The sequence below is a fragment of the Myotis daubentonii genome, chromosome 8, assembly GCF_963259705.1.
Source record: "Myotis daubentonii chromosome 8, mMyoDau2.1, whole genome shotgun sequence".
NCBI classification, from domain to species: Eukaryota; Metazoa; Chordata; class Mammalia; order Chiroptera; family Vespertilionidae; genus Myotis; species Myotis daubentonii.
Genome location: NC_081847.1, coordinates 18939944 through 18954780, shown reverse-complemented (window position 1 = coordinate 18954780; position 14837 = coordinate 18939944). Strand labels below are relative to the sequence as shown.

The window sequence follows — 14837 nt, the reverse complement described above, 5'->3', positions numbered from 1 at the left end:
TGAATTAGAAGAAACATTAAGGAAATAAACTCATGCATAAGCTTAAGCTCTACAGACCAGGTAAATACAAATTGATAAAATACCATTTCACACTTAAGACCAGCAAAAGTCAAGTGATGGCAGGAAATGTCAACAGAGAACCATTTTGAAGAACCATTTAACAAAGCCCAGTAACACTCTGGTATCCTAAGATCTAGCAATTCTGTGAGAGCAATAGTTCTGCTTCGTGATTTGCTGCCACCTAGCTTCAGATACTCTGTGTATAGAGGAGGGCTGAATTCGGTTGCTTTCAGACTGAGAGGCAATACTGGAATCTGGTGGGCACCAGCCAGGGACACTAAACACCCTGCAATATGTGGGTACAGATTAAGTCCCACACACCTTAAACTGTGCCACCGAGATCACCAAAGAGCTTCCAAATTTCTAATAAGGCCCCTGGTACTCATCACCTATATTCTAGGCTACTTACTCAAGCCCGCAAGTGACAAAGTTAGATACCAAATAGTAGCTATTAAGGTAACACAGTTAAAAGGGGGGATGAGGAATAAAGGAATAAATCACACCTATGAGGTTAAAGAGACTTGTATATTAATTTGATTTTCTAGAATAGTACTTAATAGTATAAATATGTAAGCCATATGTGCCATTAAAATTTTTCTAGTAGCCACAGGTGAAATTAACTTTAAATATTTTACTTAACTCAGTATTATCTACAACAAAACTATCAATGAGATATAATACATTCTTTTCTTCGCATCAAGTCCTTGGAATCCAGCAAATAAATAAAATTGAAAATGTCAAGTGTCTGGGGCTACCAAAATGGGCTGTGTAGTTCTGGAGACCATCATGAACGACTGCCCTTGTGGCTAATTTTCTTTTTTTAAATAATTTCACTTCTCTCCTTACAAAAAAAAAGGAGAAAATAAAGACTTAAGTGTGAGAAGGTTCTTATCCCTTCTCCAGGGAGAGAACAGGATATTTTGGAAAAACTCATTTCACAAATATCTTTTCTAAAGAAATAAAAGGTCACCTATCTATGCAAAGTCAGGAATTTTCTTAAACAGCTAAAAGCCACTTACCTTAACTCCAGAAAAAAGGACTTCATCAGCACTTTTCACCACACTTTTAAAAAAGCCACCAAACATCTCTTTGGTATTTTTCCGCCTAACACTTAGCTGAAGAAAGAGAATGTCAAAGGAAGTTTATGGTAAATATATTTTTCTGGGTAAGTCCTAAATACTTTCCAAATAAGACTATTTACTAGTATAGGCACACGCATAAGATAAAGACATTAAGACAAATTCCATCTTAACCACCAGATCTAAGATACTGAATATATAGCTAAACCTAAATCCAGGTCACAATTCTAAAAGTATGATGTAATAGATATTTTGAAAACTATCTGGGCAACAAGATGGGTTCCCCCCGCCCCTTACCTTTTTTATTGATTTTAGAGGGAGAGACAGAAACATCAATCGGTGGCCTCCCACATGCACCCTGACCTGGGATAGAACCCTCAACTGGATATGTGTCCTCACTGGGAGTTGAACTGTGATCCTTTAGTGCAGTGGTCGCCAACCTTTTGGACCTCATGGAACACTGGTGGGCGACAGCTGCTTTTGTGTAAAGGATGACACTCCAACCAATTGAGCCACGTTAGCTAGGCACCAAATCCCAGTGGCTTTTAAATTTTTGGTAAAATTTGTTCTGTTCTATGTTTATTAAACTTCACTGGTTAGAAGACACTGAGGAAATTTCTAAGTTGGGATTTGCTTCATACATATTAACAGAAACACTAAAAAAACAAATATACAAGTCTTTTGTCAACAAAAAGGTAGCCTAGAAAAAACAAATTTGGATCGATTTAAGTTTCTTCTAATAATCCCAAACTTAACTGAGAGAGAAAACTATTCTTCAGAAGGGGAAAAAGGTCATAATCTTTAGCCTTTTATAAAAATGTCTTACATAATTGATCTGCCAGGGAGAGGAAGTGGCATATACTAAAGGTTTCCACTGTGTTGGTAAGAAATTCAGAACACTAAAAGTCAATTTTGGACAATATGTATCAAGTATTTTTATTTTTAACAACTCTATAGCTTATTTGTTTTAAATATGTCTTTATTGATTTTAGAAAGAGGGAGAGGAGCAGAGAGATAGAAACATCAATGAGAGAAATATCGATCAGGTACCTCCTGCACACTCCCTACTGGGGATGGAGCCTGCAATCTGGGCATGTGTCAACTGGGAATCCAACTGGTGACCTCTTGGTTCATGGGTAGACACTCAACCATAGAGCCACACCAGCCGGGCATCAGATATATCTTTAAAGAATAGTCTTGTACATTTTCCTGGATCATGGAAATGAAATCTTAAAAAAAAAAAAAAAAAAAAAAAAGCCTTACATCCTGATCGTATTCCAGGAAAACATGAAAGTTGCGATCTTTACTGAGAACAGGGTGAGAAGAAAGCCGCTGAAGAAAGACTTCATGGGAGGATACAGTCTTCTTAAAGACAGCAAGATATTCACTAAAAGAGAAGCATACAAGACAGTTAGTTGGCACCACTCAACTGGCAAGCACTACCCCACCTAATTACTGCTCATGCCACTAACTAAAATATCTGAATAAGGCCTAAACATTTTGGTATAACTTTACATCTAACTCAGTAATAAGATAGTTGCTATTTTGAAATCTATGGAATAAACAAAAGAGGGAAAGTGGTATTATAACTGGGGTTGATGGATTAAGTCTACAAAGCCTGGAATCTACATGCAAACACTGCTGGTATTTAGCAGCCAACAGAACATTGATTTCTTTAAAATCACACACACACACAAAAAACACCCTTTAATTTGGCAGCTATATAGACAGCACGGAGACTAAAAAGGCTCAGAATCATAAGAAATTATACGACACCTAAGGACAGATGAAGTTAAGGGAATAAATCTCATTTTGGTGCATCAGTATAATACAACTGATGAATATACTATTGAGATCCTCCCCTAAACTCCCAGCCTTTAAAAGCCCTCAAGATAAAAGGACCCAGCACTCTCCCCCATCTCAACACACCCCCACCCCTCTTTCCCACTAAGGCATACATCTCCTATCTAAAGGTCCCAGAGAGCCCTAGCTTGTGTGCTCAGTGGTTAGAGCATAAGCCCACACATCAAAGGGTTACAGGTTTGATCCCCCCCCCTGTGGGAGGCAACCAATTGATGTCTCTTTCCCTGTCCCTCTCTTTCCACTCTCTAAAAAATAAACTAAGATAAAGGTGTCCATGAGACTTGCAACCAGGGGAGCAACTAGCAGTGGCAGTTTGTCCAAGGCTAACCCCTTGAACCTGTCTCCAAGGCCCTCTTCTGACTTTTCAGTGAGCCAATAGCAGCCCCACCTTGGCTCACTTCTGTCACTGACTTACTTCTCAGTGAGCCAAAGAAGCTTATTTCTTTCCCATAACATTTCTTGAGCCAGAGCAGCCCCACCTAGGCTCTGGCTCTCTCCTGTTGTTTCTTCTAAGCCCCTCCTTGTTTCGCTGTCCTCAGCTTTTTAAAAAAATCCTCACTCAAGGATATTTCATGGTTGGTTTGTTTGTTTTTTGGGGAAGGGACAGGTATGTGCCCTGAGAATTGAACCCGTGACTTTTTAGTGTACAGGACAATGCTCCTACCGACTGAACCACAAGTGCCAGAGCACTGTCCCCCAGCTTTAATAAACATACCCTCAAAATCACATACACAAAAAATTACCAAGTGGATCTATCTCAATCTAGACATTAAAGATCACTCTAAACTTCCCAAAGGGGAACTTGAGTCTGCGTTCAGTGCTTTACCCTCATTAGTGGTCATGATAGTCACTGAAATGCATGAATAATTCAGGAGCTGGATGTTTGGGATCACTGGTCCTAGACAATATGGACTTGGGGCAGAGCATTAATGGGAAGTGCTGAAATGAGCACCTAAGTTCAATACACTGATGGTAGAAGAGGGGAGGAAGTCAATATAAACCAAGGATGGTTTCACAAGAAACTTTAGTGCAAATCTCCAACTATGATACAGAATTAAAAAACCATTTTTGTGTGAATTAAATTACAATCAAAGAAAAATAAACTTCCTGTGGACTTTTTCTGATCCTGCAATGTGGTTATCATTCAGAATGCTTCTCTGTAACAGCACTCACTGCAATCTAGTTTCAACTATGTTTCCAGTAATCAAACTTCAGAGAACTGCACACTATCAGCAGCTTGAAAAAATTATATATGAAAACACAAAGGTTTACTTCACCATGCCAGACCAGCATTCCATAACAAGTATGGTCTACATAGGGGAAAACTACTCACCAGTGCTTGTGGCCCAAGGAAGTCAAGGTCTAAAGCTCAAGACTATGCCCGACACTCTGCAAAATGCAGTTTTAAAGGACAGCACTAGTAATTACTATACTCATCCCATTAAGAAGATCCACTTACGCTTCCAACTCTTGCTTCATCTTGGCAAATTCTTCTTTGGTCATAGACCCTTCGCCCTCCCCCAGTTTCTGCATCTTCTCTCGAGGGCCATCAAAGTCAGGCTTTGTAGGAGCAGGTGGAATCTGCAGCAGAGCAGATAACTCGTGAGCATTCTTGTCCCAGCAGTGACATTCTCTAGTTAGGGCTTGTACACAGGCCACCAGTCCTGTGGTCAACCTGTCTTTCTTTTAACCTTATTGGTTTTGGCCATTTAAAAGTGTCCTCCCCAAAACTGGGCACTCACTTGTTCAGTTTATCTATTATGAACAATTGGTAGGGTACAATAGTTGTTACACTAACAATCAGTACTAAAATAGAGCTGATGAGGAAACATCAAGATAATAGTCTATAGACTTTAAAAAGAATTTAATTCCAGAGGACAATAAAATACATTCTAATACTGAGTGAACAGAACGTTCTTAAACATAAGTTTCAGTACTAATTTTAATTATTTTGCCAGATTCTTCAGTCTGCCTGACAGTACAAACCACACTCCTATAAAATCAGAAGGTCTCTTCCTGCAGCCATACATTAACTCTAAAGAGGTGAACACAAGAACTGCCTCCTTTATCCCTTAAGCAGACTACAACATTTGAGATTGTAAGACTGTATGTTTCCATTCATTCATAGCTACAACACTAATCTCATATTCTAGATTTTAACAGTAATGATTAGCACATACTCTAGTTGGCAGGTGAGATCAGACTTTCACAATCCATGATGAAAAATGGGTAAAAGTCTCTAAACAGAATGAACAGCAAGGTAGAAGAAACATCCTTCGGTAATTATTTTATTTTCCAAAATGCACTTACAATAAGCCCAGCATAGTCTGCAGTTTCAGAAAGAGTGTCATGTAGCCATACAAAGTCTTCATGTTGCCTTATAACAGAAAACTCTGGGCTCTGAAACGTGGGCAGTGTGGTCTGTAAATAAAAGAGAAGTTAACTGGTAACTACCATTTATTTTAGATAAAGTGGCTTGAATTTCCTGAGCTGCACTAAGGGAAAATCCTAAATAAAACATCACAATGAGATCCACTAAAGAATAAAATGCAGCAACACACAATCTCTCCACCACTATGAAAAGCCATAGCCAAGATTAAACATGTTCTTTAAGGAATTCTTTTCACAAATTTCCACCTTGTACGTCAACTCAGATATAATTATGCAGTCTTCACACTGCCTTTTGATTAATTGAGGTGTGCCAATCAAGCTACCAAGGTATTAAGAGGAAAAAAAGACATGGGAAAAGACCTTATAGATATTTATTTGCTTTATTTAAATCAGTTCCTGTTTCCTGCCCTGTAAAGTGGGGATAATAAAACATGATAAGGTTGTTATAAAAAAACAAATCCATGTAAACCTTTTACAACAGCGCCTGGGATAGGAAAAGTATTCAATACATTTTAACTACTAGGTAAGGAGAAAAGGAGGCTGGAAGTGTTCCTGAAAGAACTGATACTGCTTTTTGTCAAATTAAAAATATGGAAACAAGCCTGGCCGGATGACTCGGTTGGGAGTCTTTTCCCTTTCACCAAAAAGGTGGTGGTTTTGATTGCTGGTCAGGGTATATACCTAGGTTTGGGGTTCAATCCCTGGTTGGGGCATGTATGGGAGGCCACTAATTGATATTTCTCCCTCCCTCTCCCCTCCTCTCTCTCTAAAACAAATAAAGCAAATCCTCAAGTGGAGACAGGCCTGGCCTGGTAGTCAGCTGGTTATCCTATATGCCAAAGGCTGTTTGATCCCTGGTCAGGAATAAATAAATAGAACAAAGAATGCATAAATAAGTGGAACAAATTGATGTTTCTCTTTCCCTTTCTCTAAGATCAATTTAAAAAATTAAAATTTATAAAAATAAAAATTTGGCGGCAAAAAAATAAAAAAGCTCTTTTGAATCACAAGAAATAAGTGGGGCAAAGGCCAAGAACTTGGTAAACATGAGAAAGCACTTCCCACACATGCAAATTAAAAACAAAGGTGGCCTTAGCTGGTTTGGCTCAGTGGATAGAGCGTCAGCCTGTGGACTGAAGGGTCCCAGGTTCGATTCCAATCAAGGGCACATGCCCGGGTTGCTGGCTCAATCCCCAGTAGGGGGTGTGCAGGAGGCAGCCAATCAATGATTCTCACTCATTGTTTGATGTTTCTGTCTCTCTCCCTCTTCCTTCCTCTCTGAAATCAATAAAAAAATCAAATTAAAAAAACAAAAAACAAAGGTGGAAGACACTTCAGCTGTGTAGGAAGATGGTTCAGCCTGCTTCACTTTGCTTGATGTACCTTCCTCATAGAACAGTGTACAAGCCACATTTAACATCAGCAATGCCCTAGGGTTCCACCATAGTGGAAAACACTGCAGCAATTACACTTATTTAGTTAGAGGCTCACTACAAGATGAGGGAGGTGCTCACTTAGCAGTGGTGCTACATTGCAAACAAATGGCAATCATTTCAGTTCAGGAAGTCTCTTCTCACAGCCACTGTAAAAAACAAGGCTGCAAACGAGCACTGTTTGTATTCTTGAAGCCATTCCACCACTTACCTTGGTGTGTACTGTAAACTTGACCTTATCTCTTTCACTGAGTGCATCAGGTATGTCAATCTGAAGCGAGGGATCAACATTCAAGTCCACAGATACAGATCTCAGCTGAAATACATTTTTTGGTCATTAGTTTCAAATTCATCTTAGTCCTAAAAAGTATCCTTCCAAAAAATGGGAGCTAGTAATTAAAAAGCAGCCTGTACGAGATCATTTAGAACAAAGTCAGCTGAGATAAATCTAAGTTTATCTGACACTGTAGGGAAATCTTAAATATATGGATGGGTACAAAGTATTCCTGTGATCTGAAAAAGCAACTATAATTTTAATATCATGTTCATTACTCATTTTATATCAGCCTGAAAAATTTATTTAATCAAACACCTAGAGACCCATTATTAAGAAGGCTTGAACTAGACAGGATGAAATCGTGAACTTCTCACCTAAATGCCTAAACTACAAGGAATACTCAAGTGGAATTAACCAGATCATTCATATGAAAGACGAGACTAGTAAAACAGAACAGTTATGTGGTATGGGATCCTAGGTCAAAAAGATAAGAAAAACCTGGCTCAAGAGTAGAGCTATTTACCAGGGATTGTTTCATCTAGACACCGAGAAATGAACTGAAAAACTAACAAAGGCCCTACTTGGCAGAATCTCATCGTTACCTGCACTGCCCTGGAAGCAAAAGCAACAGATTTTGTGAGAGGAATTCAGAGAAAAATAACACCCAACTCCATGTTTGTCCGTTTAAAAAGAATTTTGGGGAGAAATGGACTGTTAAGGAAAAAAAGTGGTTAAAATGGTGTTTGTCCTGAATTTAAAGTATGATAAATTCCCTAATTCTTAAAGCAGACAAGCTGAGTAATGGTCAATAGGAAGGTATGACACAGACAAGGCATTAAACTGCATGAAATAAGGATCTCATGTCTTCCCACCTCCACCCCCCAGAGCTAAAGTAAAGATGTCGTAACACTCTTTTATTGCACACAGGAAGAATGCCAAGTGAAGACTGGAGTTAAGAGAATGAGGGAACAAGGAATACTGAGATATTTCCCCCTAAATTTCATTTTGAATTCTTTTCTTCAAAATAAAAAGTTCAAGACCTAAGACTGATACACTTACCTTTTGAAACTAGAAAAATAGGTTCAATCAGGTTTAATCAAAAAGATTAAATATATCCACTAAAAAAATACAAAACTTCTATTTCTACATCTTAGAAACTGTCAGTTACCTCCCGTTTTCCCTTAAGCACTAAGAAAAATTTAAATTGCAAAAATCAGAGTTAGTCCTGTAACGGCTTTCTAATAAGAAACAAGCTTCAAGTTCTGCCAGAACTTGATTTTAACATCAGGTATATTAGTAAGATCACAATATATTTAAGTCCCTGACATTTCAACTTAAATACTTCTCCCAAATTAATTCCTGATGACTCCTATGAAATACTTGCTTATTTTGACTTAATTTTCCTGTCCATTTATGAGATCTCTACAAACAAAGATAAGACTCAAGGTCAGGGGTACTTCATTTTGTCATAACTGTGACTCTCCTGACATATTTCTGATAAAAGCTTCCTTCCTTCCGATAACTTACCACTGGGCAAATACAAAATTCAAAAGACCTCAAAATATAGACTAAAATTTGACTGCAGAGAATACTATTTTATGTTTGTATCTGTCAATCAGAACAGGAACAAAGCGGGCCGGTGTAAAAGGGCCAACAGACCTTGGTAGAAAGACGGGGCAGGTTTAAGGTACATTTCCCTGAGCTCAGCAACAACTGTGATGCTTCCTGAGATTCCATTTCCTAAAGAAGTCTCAAATTCTGGTTTCTAGCCATCTCTCAATTTCTCAACAGGCTGACAATTCCATTTTAGCTCACTATAAGACAAACAAACTTAATGAGCCTGTGATCTCCACATGGGCTAGCTTTAGAATTAGGTATTGAAGGACCAAGGTGAATGTAATAGAGAAAGTTTATTTAAGCATCAAAGCTAAAATGAACTTTACCAGCTGCTTTTATCCCACCAAACAATTATCTTCTGGTTTCATCTCTTTTCCTATAACTCTAACCATATAATTAATAGCCTAGATTATTTACTATATTACTATCTTCCTTTCTTGTTACCATAGGAATATGGTTTTTGGTTTGTTTTTGGTATGAGTGCAATGAAGACACACACAACCTACAGTTAGCATATAACCCTCCAGAAAATGAAGCAAATAAATCAATAGAAAGTTGTGAAATGCTTAAAACTTCTAAGTCAGCACAGAATCCTTACTCCGGAAGCATCAAGTATGATGCTTAGTCAACAAAACCCAAACAAACCCCACAGCCTTCCGCCACAGTACTTGCTAAATAAATCAGCAGGATGTAGAGTGTAAGAACTGGGTTGTACCCCACTCACGCAGCTCTATCCCCTACCCTAAATAAGCATCCAGAGTACTACTTAGCACTGGTGGCCAATACCAAGTTGGGCTATTGATGTCAAAATGCCAAGAATGGCTGTTTAAATCAGTGGAGAAAAGCAGGCTTCAGAACCAAGTCATGTTACTTTTTCAATTTCCCAGTTCCCTTAGGTCATTTGAGAATCAAATTTAAAACACCTATCCTCAGACAATAAAATGTAAGTTTTAAAACTGACTTTCTTTTGTATATTTCTATAGAAACCATTGCATGATATACCCAAAAGTTTTAGATGGAGTTTCAGCCCCCAACATACTTTCCTTCCCGATTAATCCTTATAGTAAGGATTACAATGATCTTGTGACAAGAAAAAAAGAGGGGGGGGCGGCGGAAGGGGAGGGGAAGATAAACAGCACTGCTTTATTTAGAAAGCAAAATTTTAACTGTTTTAAAAACTCTAAATACTTGGTAAGAGCCTGAAAAGGAGAAAACCTGATAAAGAATCCCTATGCACTTCCTCACCCATTCATCAGCCAACCCAGCTGGGGAACATGATACTACTGGCTGCAGGACAACTCTGCAGACTTTTGAGCTAAAGACCACTTGTGATCCAAATCTCACTTTGACTCACTTTGGTGCAAGGCTTACCACCATCTACAAAGCTCACTCTTCAAAAGATTTAATGGTTCACAGATGGCAAAGGGCAGCTATGTGATTGGACAACATGGAAGGCTAGATTCTGAAATTCAGAACCTACAAGGGAGAACAGAGAAGGTACATTCAGCAGATATATATATTACTTTGTTACTGTTTCAACTCACAGGAAAGAAGTGCTCTTTAAGAAATTCTAATGCCATTATCCTTCTCCAAATCCCTCCTTTATGGTTCCAAGTACTGGTACTCAAATTTTTTGTTACCATTTTCTTCCAAAACCTGCTTATCTGTTCTATCCCAGCTTTTCCTTATAGCACTGGTGCATGAAAACAACTGAACTGACTATAAGCAATGAGCTCTGCTTTTAAACCTAGTTGTTTCTCATTTCCTGCCCCTCTCCCCAACCTACAATAGATTCTTCCCTTCTTCATATAACTTTGGTCTACCAGTATCAATCATAACAGAACCAGTCTTCTAGATCTCAGTATACTAATATAGATAAAAGTTATGGAAGTTAGCCAGAAGCTTTAAAAAAAAACAAAACTAGATAAAGGGCCACAGCAAGTGATCAGATTTCCACCACTCATCTTGGTGAGATGGGCCCGAGAGGGACCCATCCCTGCTGACACCAACCATTCTCACGGGTAGTCCACCAACACACAAGCTGTCCATGGTAGAACACCACAGACTGCAGGGCATTTGGAGGCTACTGAACCCTGAGTTCCTAGAACAGGAACCAAGGCTTGGAAGAAGGTCAGTGCAGCGTACTCAGCGAATGGATAAACTCAATCATCATTTCACAAGGCTGCAAAGCCCATGAACTAGTCAAATCCCAACATGGAACCAGAAAGATTAAGTTGAATTACTGGCTTAACTAACATTCATTACAAGAAATCTAACTAATTACTAGATACCTGGATTATTTTCAAATGAGCTCACAAAATGAAAGGGTTACACTGTATGATCTAAGGAACTCCTAGCACAGAAATTCTACTGGGAATCAACACAGCGGTGCTATGGAGGAAGGAGCTGAAAAATAAAAAATTAATTTTCTTCCATTCAAAGCTAAAGCCCTTTATCTACTACCACCCAATTCTATGAAGGCTCCCTCCCCAAAGTTCCTTGATATATCAAGTCCACAGCCCTCTGCTACAAGCCTGACATGTTACACACTACTAGTACACGTTGATGAGGATATTTAAGAACATTCATTGCCTGACCTTTATGATCAAACCAAGATGAATGGAAATAGGTTTAATACACAAATTTACCTTCACCACCACCAGATTATTCAGCAACACAAGAGAGCTATCTGAGCTTAAGCTTATATAAGTTTGAGACACAAATGGCAGCATGGAGAAAAGAGAAGGCTGCCTGCTTCCTGATGAGATTCCCTCTGCTTTGAGTCAAAGGTACCACACATTTCCCAAGTCATTTAGGTGTAAATATTCCATTACCTCATTTCATCACTCACCAGTAGCTTTGTACTGCTCTTCAAGAAATATAAAGTGAGCCCTAACCGGTTTGGCTCAGCAGATAGAGCGTTGGCCTGTGGACTCAAGGGTCCCAGGTTTGGTTCCAGTAAGGGCATGTACCTTGGTTGCAGGCACATCCCCAGTGGGGAGGTGTGCAGGAGGCAGCTGATCAATGTTTCTCTCTCATCGATGTTTCTAACTCTCTATCCCTCTCCCTTCCTCTCTGTAAAAAAAAAAAAAAAAAAAAAATCAATAAAAATATATTTAAAAAAAAAAAGAAAGAAAGAAAGTGAAAGCCCAAGAAGTTGGCTTCTGCATTTGTACTCACCATTAACAGTGACTAGAATGGTTAAAGGCCTGCCCCTCAAAAACAAGTAAACTATACTCTTCAAGCAGAAAATGCATACCACAAGCAGCTATTCTGAGAACATTACACTTTTCTCTACAGACCACATAGCAGTGCCTGAAAAAGTTACACCAAATTTGTAAAAGGGAAGGAAGGAGGGGAGAGTCAAGCCAACAATCCCGTATCTGAACTGAGGAAGTGCAGTCCTTCCTCTGTGCCTCTAACTGCACTTACACTCTCCTCCCTCTTGGCTTTTGCCTTTGGGTTATGAAACAGGTGATGAATTTCATGTCCCTCTTTTAGAAGGGCTATCTCCTAAGAGTTAACTCAGTGGCCAATCAGAAAATAAACAGATGTCGGAGGTGAGGCTTTTTAGAAAGCGAGATCAGGCAGAGAAACTTTCCATTTATACTTGTAAAGTTTGCCACATGCATGAGACAAGATGTCCTCCACAGCCATCTTCCTTCACTGCTTCTAAAAGGCAGAACTTACAACTGTCCTCAAATTGGGTTCATTAAAGGGTTGTTTCCCTACCACCTCACTTCACTCATGCCCTTTCATCAATGGCTATCGCTATCTCAAGGGTACTAAGCTACAGAAATATTTTTGCCTTATCTCCTCGAACAACCAGGCCCTGACAATAAATAGAGCAAAATGTTTTTAAGATTTTAAACTAAGTTCTACTCTGCAGCACGTTTGTTAGTGAACTTCAATTCTAGTCCACAACGTTTTGAGTGCTGTAACATCAGAGCTTCAGGTTTCCAAAATACAAAGCAGGCACTACATTTCAACAGAGTGAACACACAGCTGCCTCTCTGCAATCCTAAACTGCCCCCAGACCCACTGAAGAAACCCTTTTACCATCTTTTGATAAGGTTCCTCAGTATTGGGGTGGGGGAGCTAATTCCCCCAAAGTCAACGGTACAGCATGTATTTTCTTTTTTCTTTAATATATCTTATTGATTTTTTTACAGAGCGGAAGAGAGAGGGATAGAGAGCTAGAAACATCGATGAGAGAGAAACATCAACCAGCTGCCCCCTGCACACTCCCTACCGGGGATGTGCCCGCAACCAAGGCACATGCCCTTGACCAGAATCAAACCTGGGACCCTTCAGTCCGCAGGCCGACGCTCTATCCACCGAGCCAAACTGGTTAGGGCCAGCATGTATTTTCTTATAATTTATCAATCATAGATTTGCAAAAAATGTAAAAACTGGCACACTGAAGATCAGCCTCTGTAACACAACCTTCACCCACTCATACACATCATTTTTAAAAGGAAAGTTTAAACCAGTGATTCCCACCCAAGGAACATTTAACAATGGCTGCATATATTTTTGACTATCACTACTGGAGGAAAGAGAGCTACTGTCACCCAGAAGCCTGGTATACTGCTAAACCCCTACAATGCACAAGACAATTCCCCACGACAGATTATCAAGCCCAAAATGTCATTAATGCTCAGGCTGTAAAACCCTGGTTTAAACTCAAGCTCTACATCAGATGTTGGTTATTTACCAGGTCTCACACCAAATGAGAATTTAGATCTCAGGACCTAGAAAATTCTGTAAGTCTCCCTTGGCCATTTCTTCCTACAGCCCAAAAAATGCAAGATCGTGGGCATCTTAAGACACTGTGTACAAGTTACTGATCCAGAACTAAGATTTGGGCAGTTTTGATAAGTCCTATACTTTCAGAGTTTAGAAAAGAAAAACAAAGTCAAGCCATTAAATTAAGAAAGTCCACAAAAATTAATAATTTTGAAATTGTCATAGTAGTTGTCAAAGTTTAGTACTGTTCCTACACTAACAAACTTTAGGACATTTTCCCACTCAAACTGGGAGTCAAGTGTCCCTAGAGACAATTTCCACACCAGTTAACAAAAAACTGCAAACCAGAGCAGCAGCATAAACATTAATGAGGCTCCAAGGAGACATCATCCACCAGGCTGGGAAGGGCTACCATCTCCTTGCAAAACTTTTCCTACATGCTAAACTTACTTCAGTATATTAGCAATTTAAGAATCATTAAAAAAAAAAAAAAAAGTCTTGGTAGGCAATCAGGACCCATACTCTATTTGCGGTGGGTTTGCTGGAATATTGAAGAGATTCATCACAACAGATGGATACACACTGAATCTGGGAGTGGGAACCTAACCATGATGCCAGCTATTTAAGTGGCTTTTTGGCAAACAGAAGGCCTCGAGAACCTGTAAGGTGCAAAATGACTAGAGACCAGGGTAACTTATTTTATGGGAACGAGGTTCTGCATGATCTCATTCCCCCACTACCCATTAAAAACTCCAGACACCCGAGAACGTCCCATGGACGGTGGCACAGTACTAGGTAACTATAACGATGGAGCCACTGGTGTTAATGCCTTAGCTTTTTCAGGGATGACACTTGGTAAAAATCCCATTTCTTCCAAATTTAAAGATCAAAATACAATCTTTTCCATCAGTAGAGAACGAGCTGAACCAGGTTCTAATTCGATTCCCAGTCAGGGCATATCTATGAGGCTTGCCGGGGCCCTGGCTGTGGGTTGAGCAGTCTCCCATGGACCAAAAGGTCGCTGGTTCCATGCACCATAGGGGGCATGCAGGAGGCAGCTGATCAAGTTTCTCTCCCTTGCTCTCTATAAAAAACGTCCTTTAAGTTAACAGTAAAAACCATCTAAAGATACACAGCACAGGACGAAAATTAGATCAGAAAGCAAAATGAAGCCACGTGTTAGGGCAATATTATAGTAAGTTTATTATTTCCTTATTTCTTCATAAAAAAAAAGAAGGAAAATGATTCTACATAAATCCTTTTCCTGTAGCCACTACAAGGTTTGGGGGGGTAGGGGAGGGCAGGAAATAGCCTTCATAATCCTCCAATTTTGCTGGAGGGTTAGGATGGGCACTTTAAATTCCAGCT

At 39.3% G+C, this 14837-nt stretch overlaps 1 protein-coding gene and 1 non-coding gene across 2 annotated transcripts in view; both read right to left on the bottom strand.

The window, feature by feature from the left end:
- SNX5 (sorting nexin 5) overlaps window positions 1–14837 on the bottom strand; it is a 28212-nt gene that overhangs the window by 11796 nt on the left and 1579 nt on the right. The window contains exons 3-7 of the mRNA XM_059705463.1: window positions 7038–7142; window positions 5313–5423; window positions 4462–4583; window positions 2403–2526; window positions 1080–1175 (exon numbers count right to left, since the gene is read on the bottom strand). Coding sequence (XP_059561446.1) covers window positions 1080–1175; window positions 2403–2526; window positions 4462–4583; window positions 5313–5423; window positions 7038–7142 — 558 coding nt within the window. The remainder of the gene's footprint in view (window positions 1–1079; window positions 1176–2402; window positions 2527–4461; window positions 4584–5312; window positions 5424–7037; window positions 7143–14837) is intronic.
- On the bottom strand, window positions 10662–10898 carry LOC132240395 (small nucleolar RNA SNORD17). The gene has a single exon (XR_009454306.1). It is a non-coding gene; the product is annotated as a small nucleolar RNA SNORD17 (small nucleolar RNA).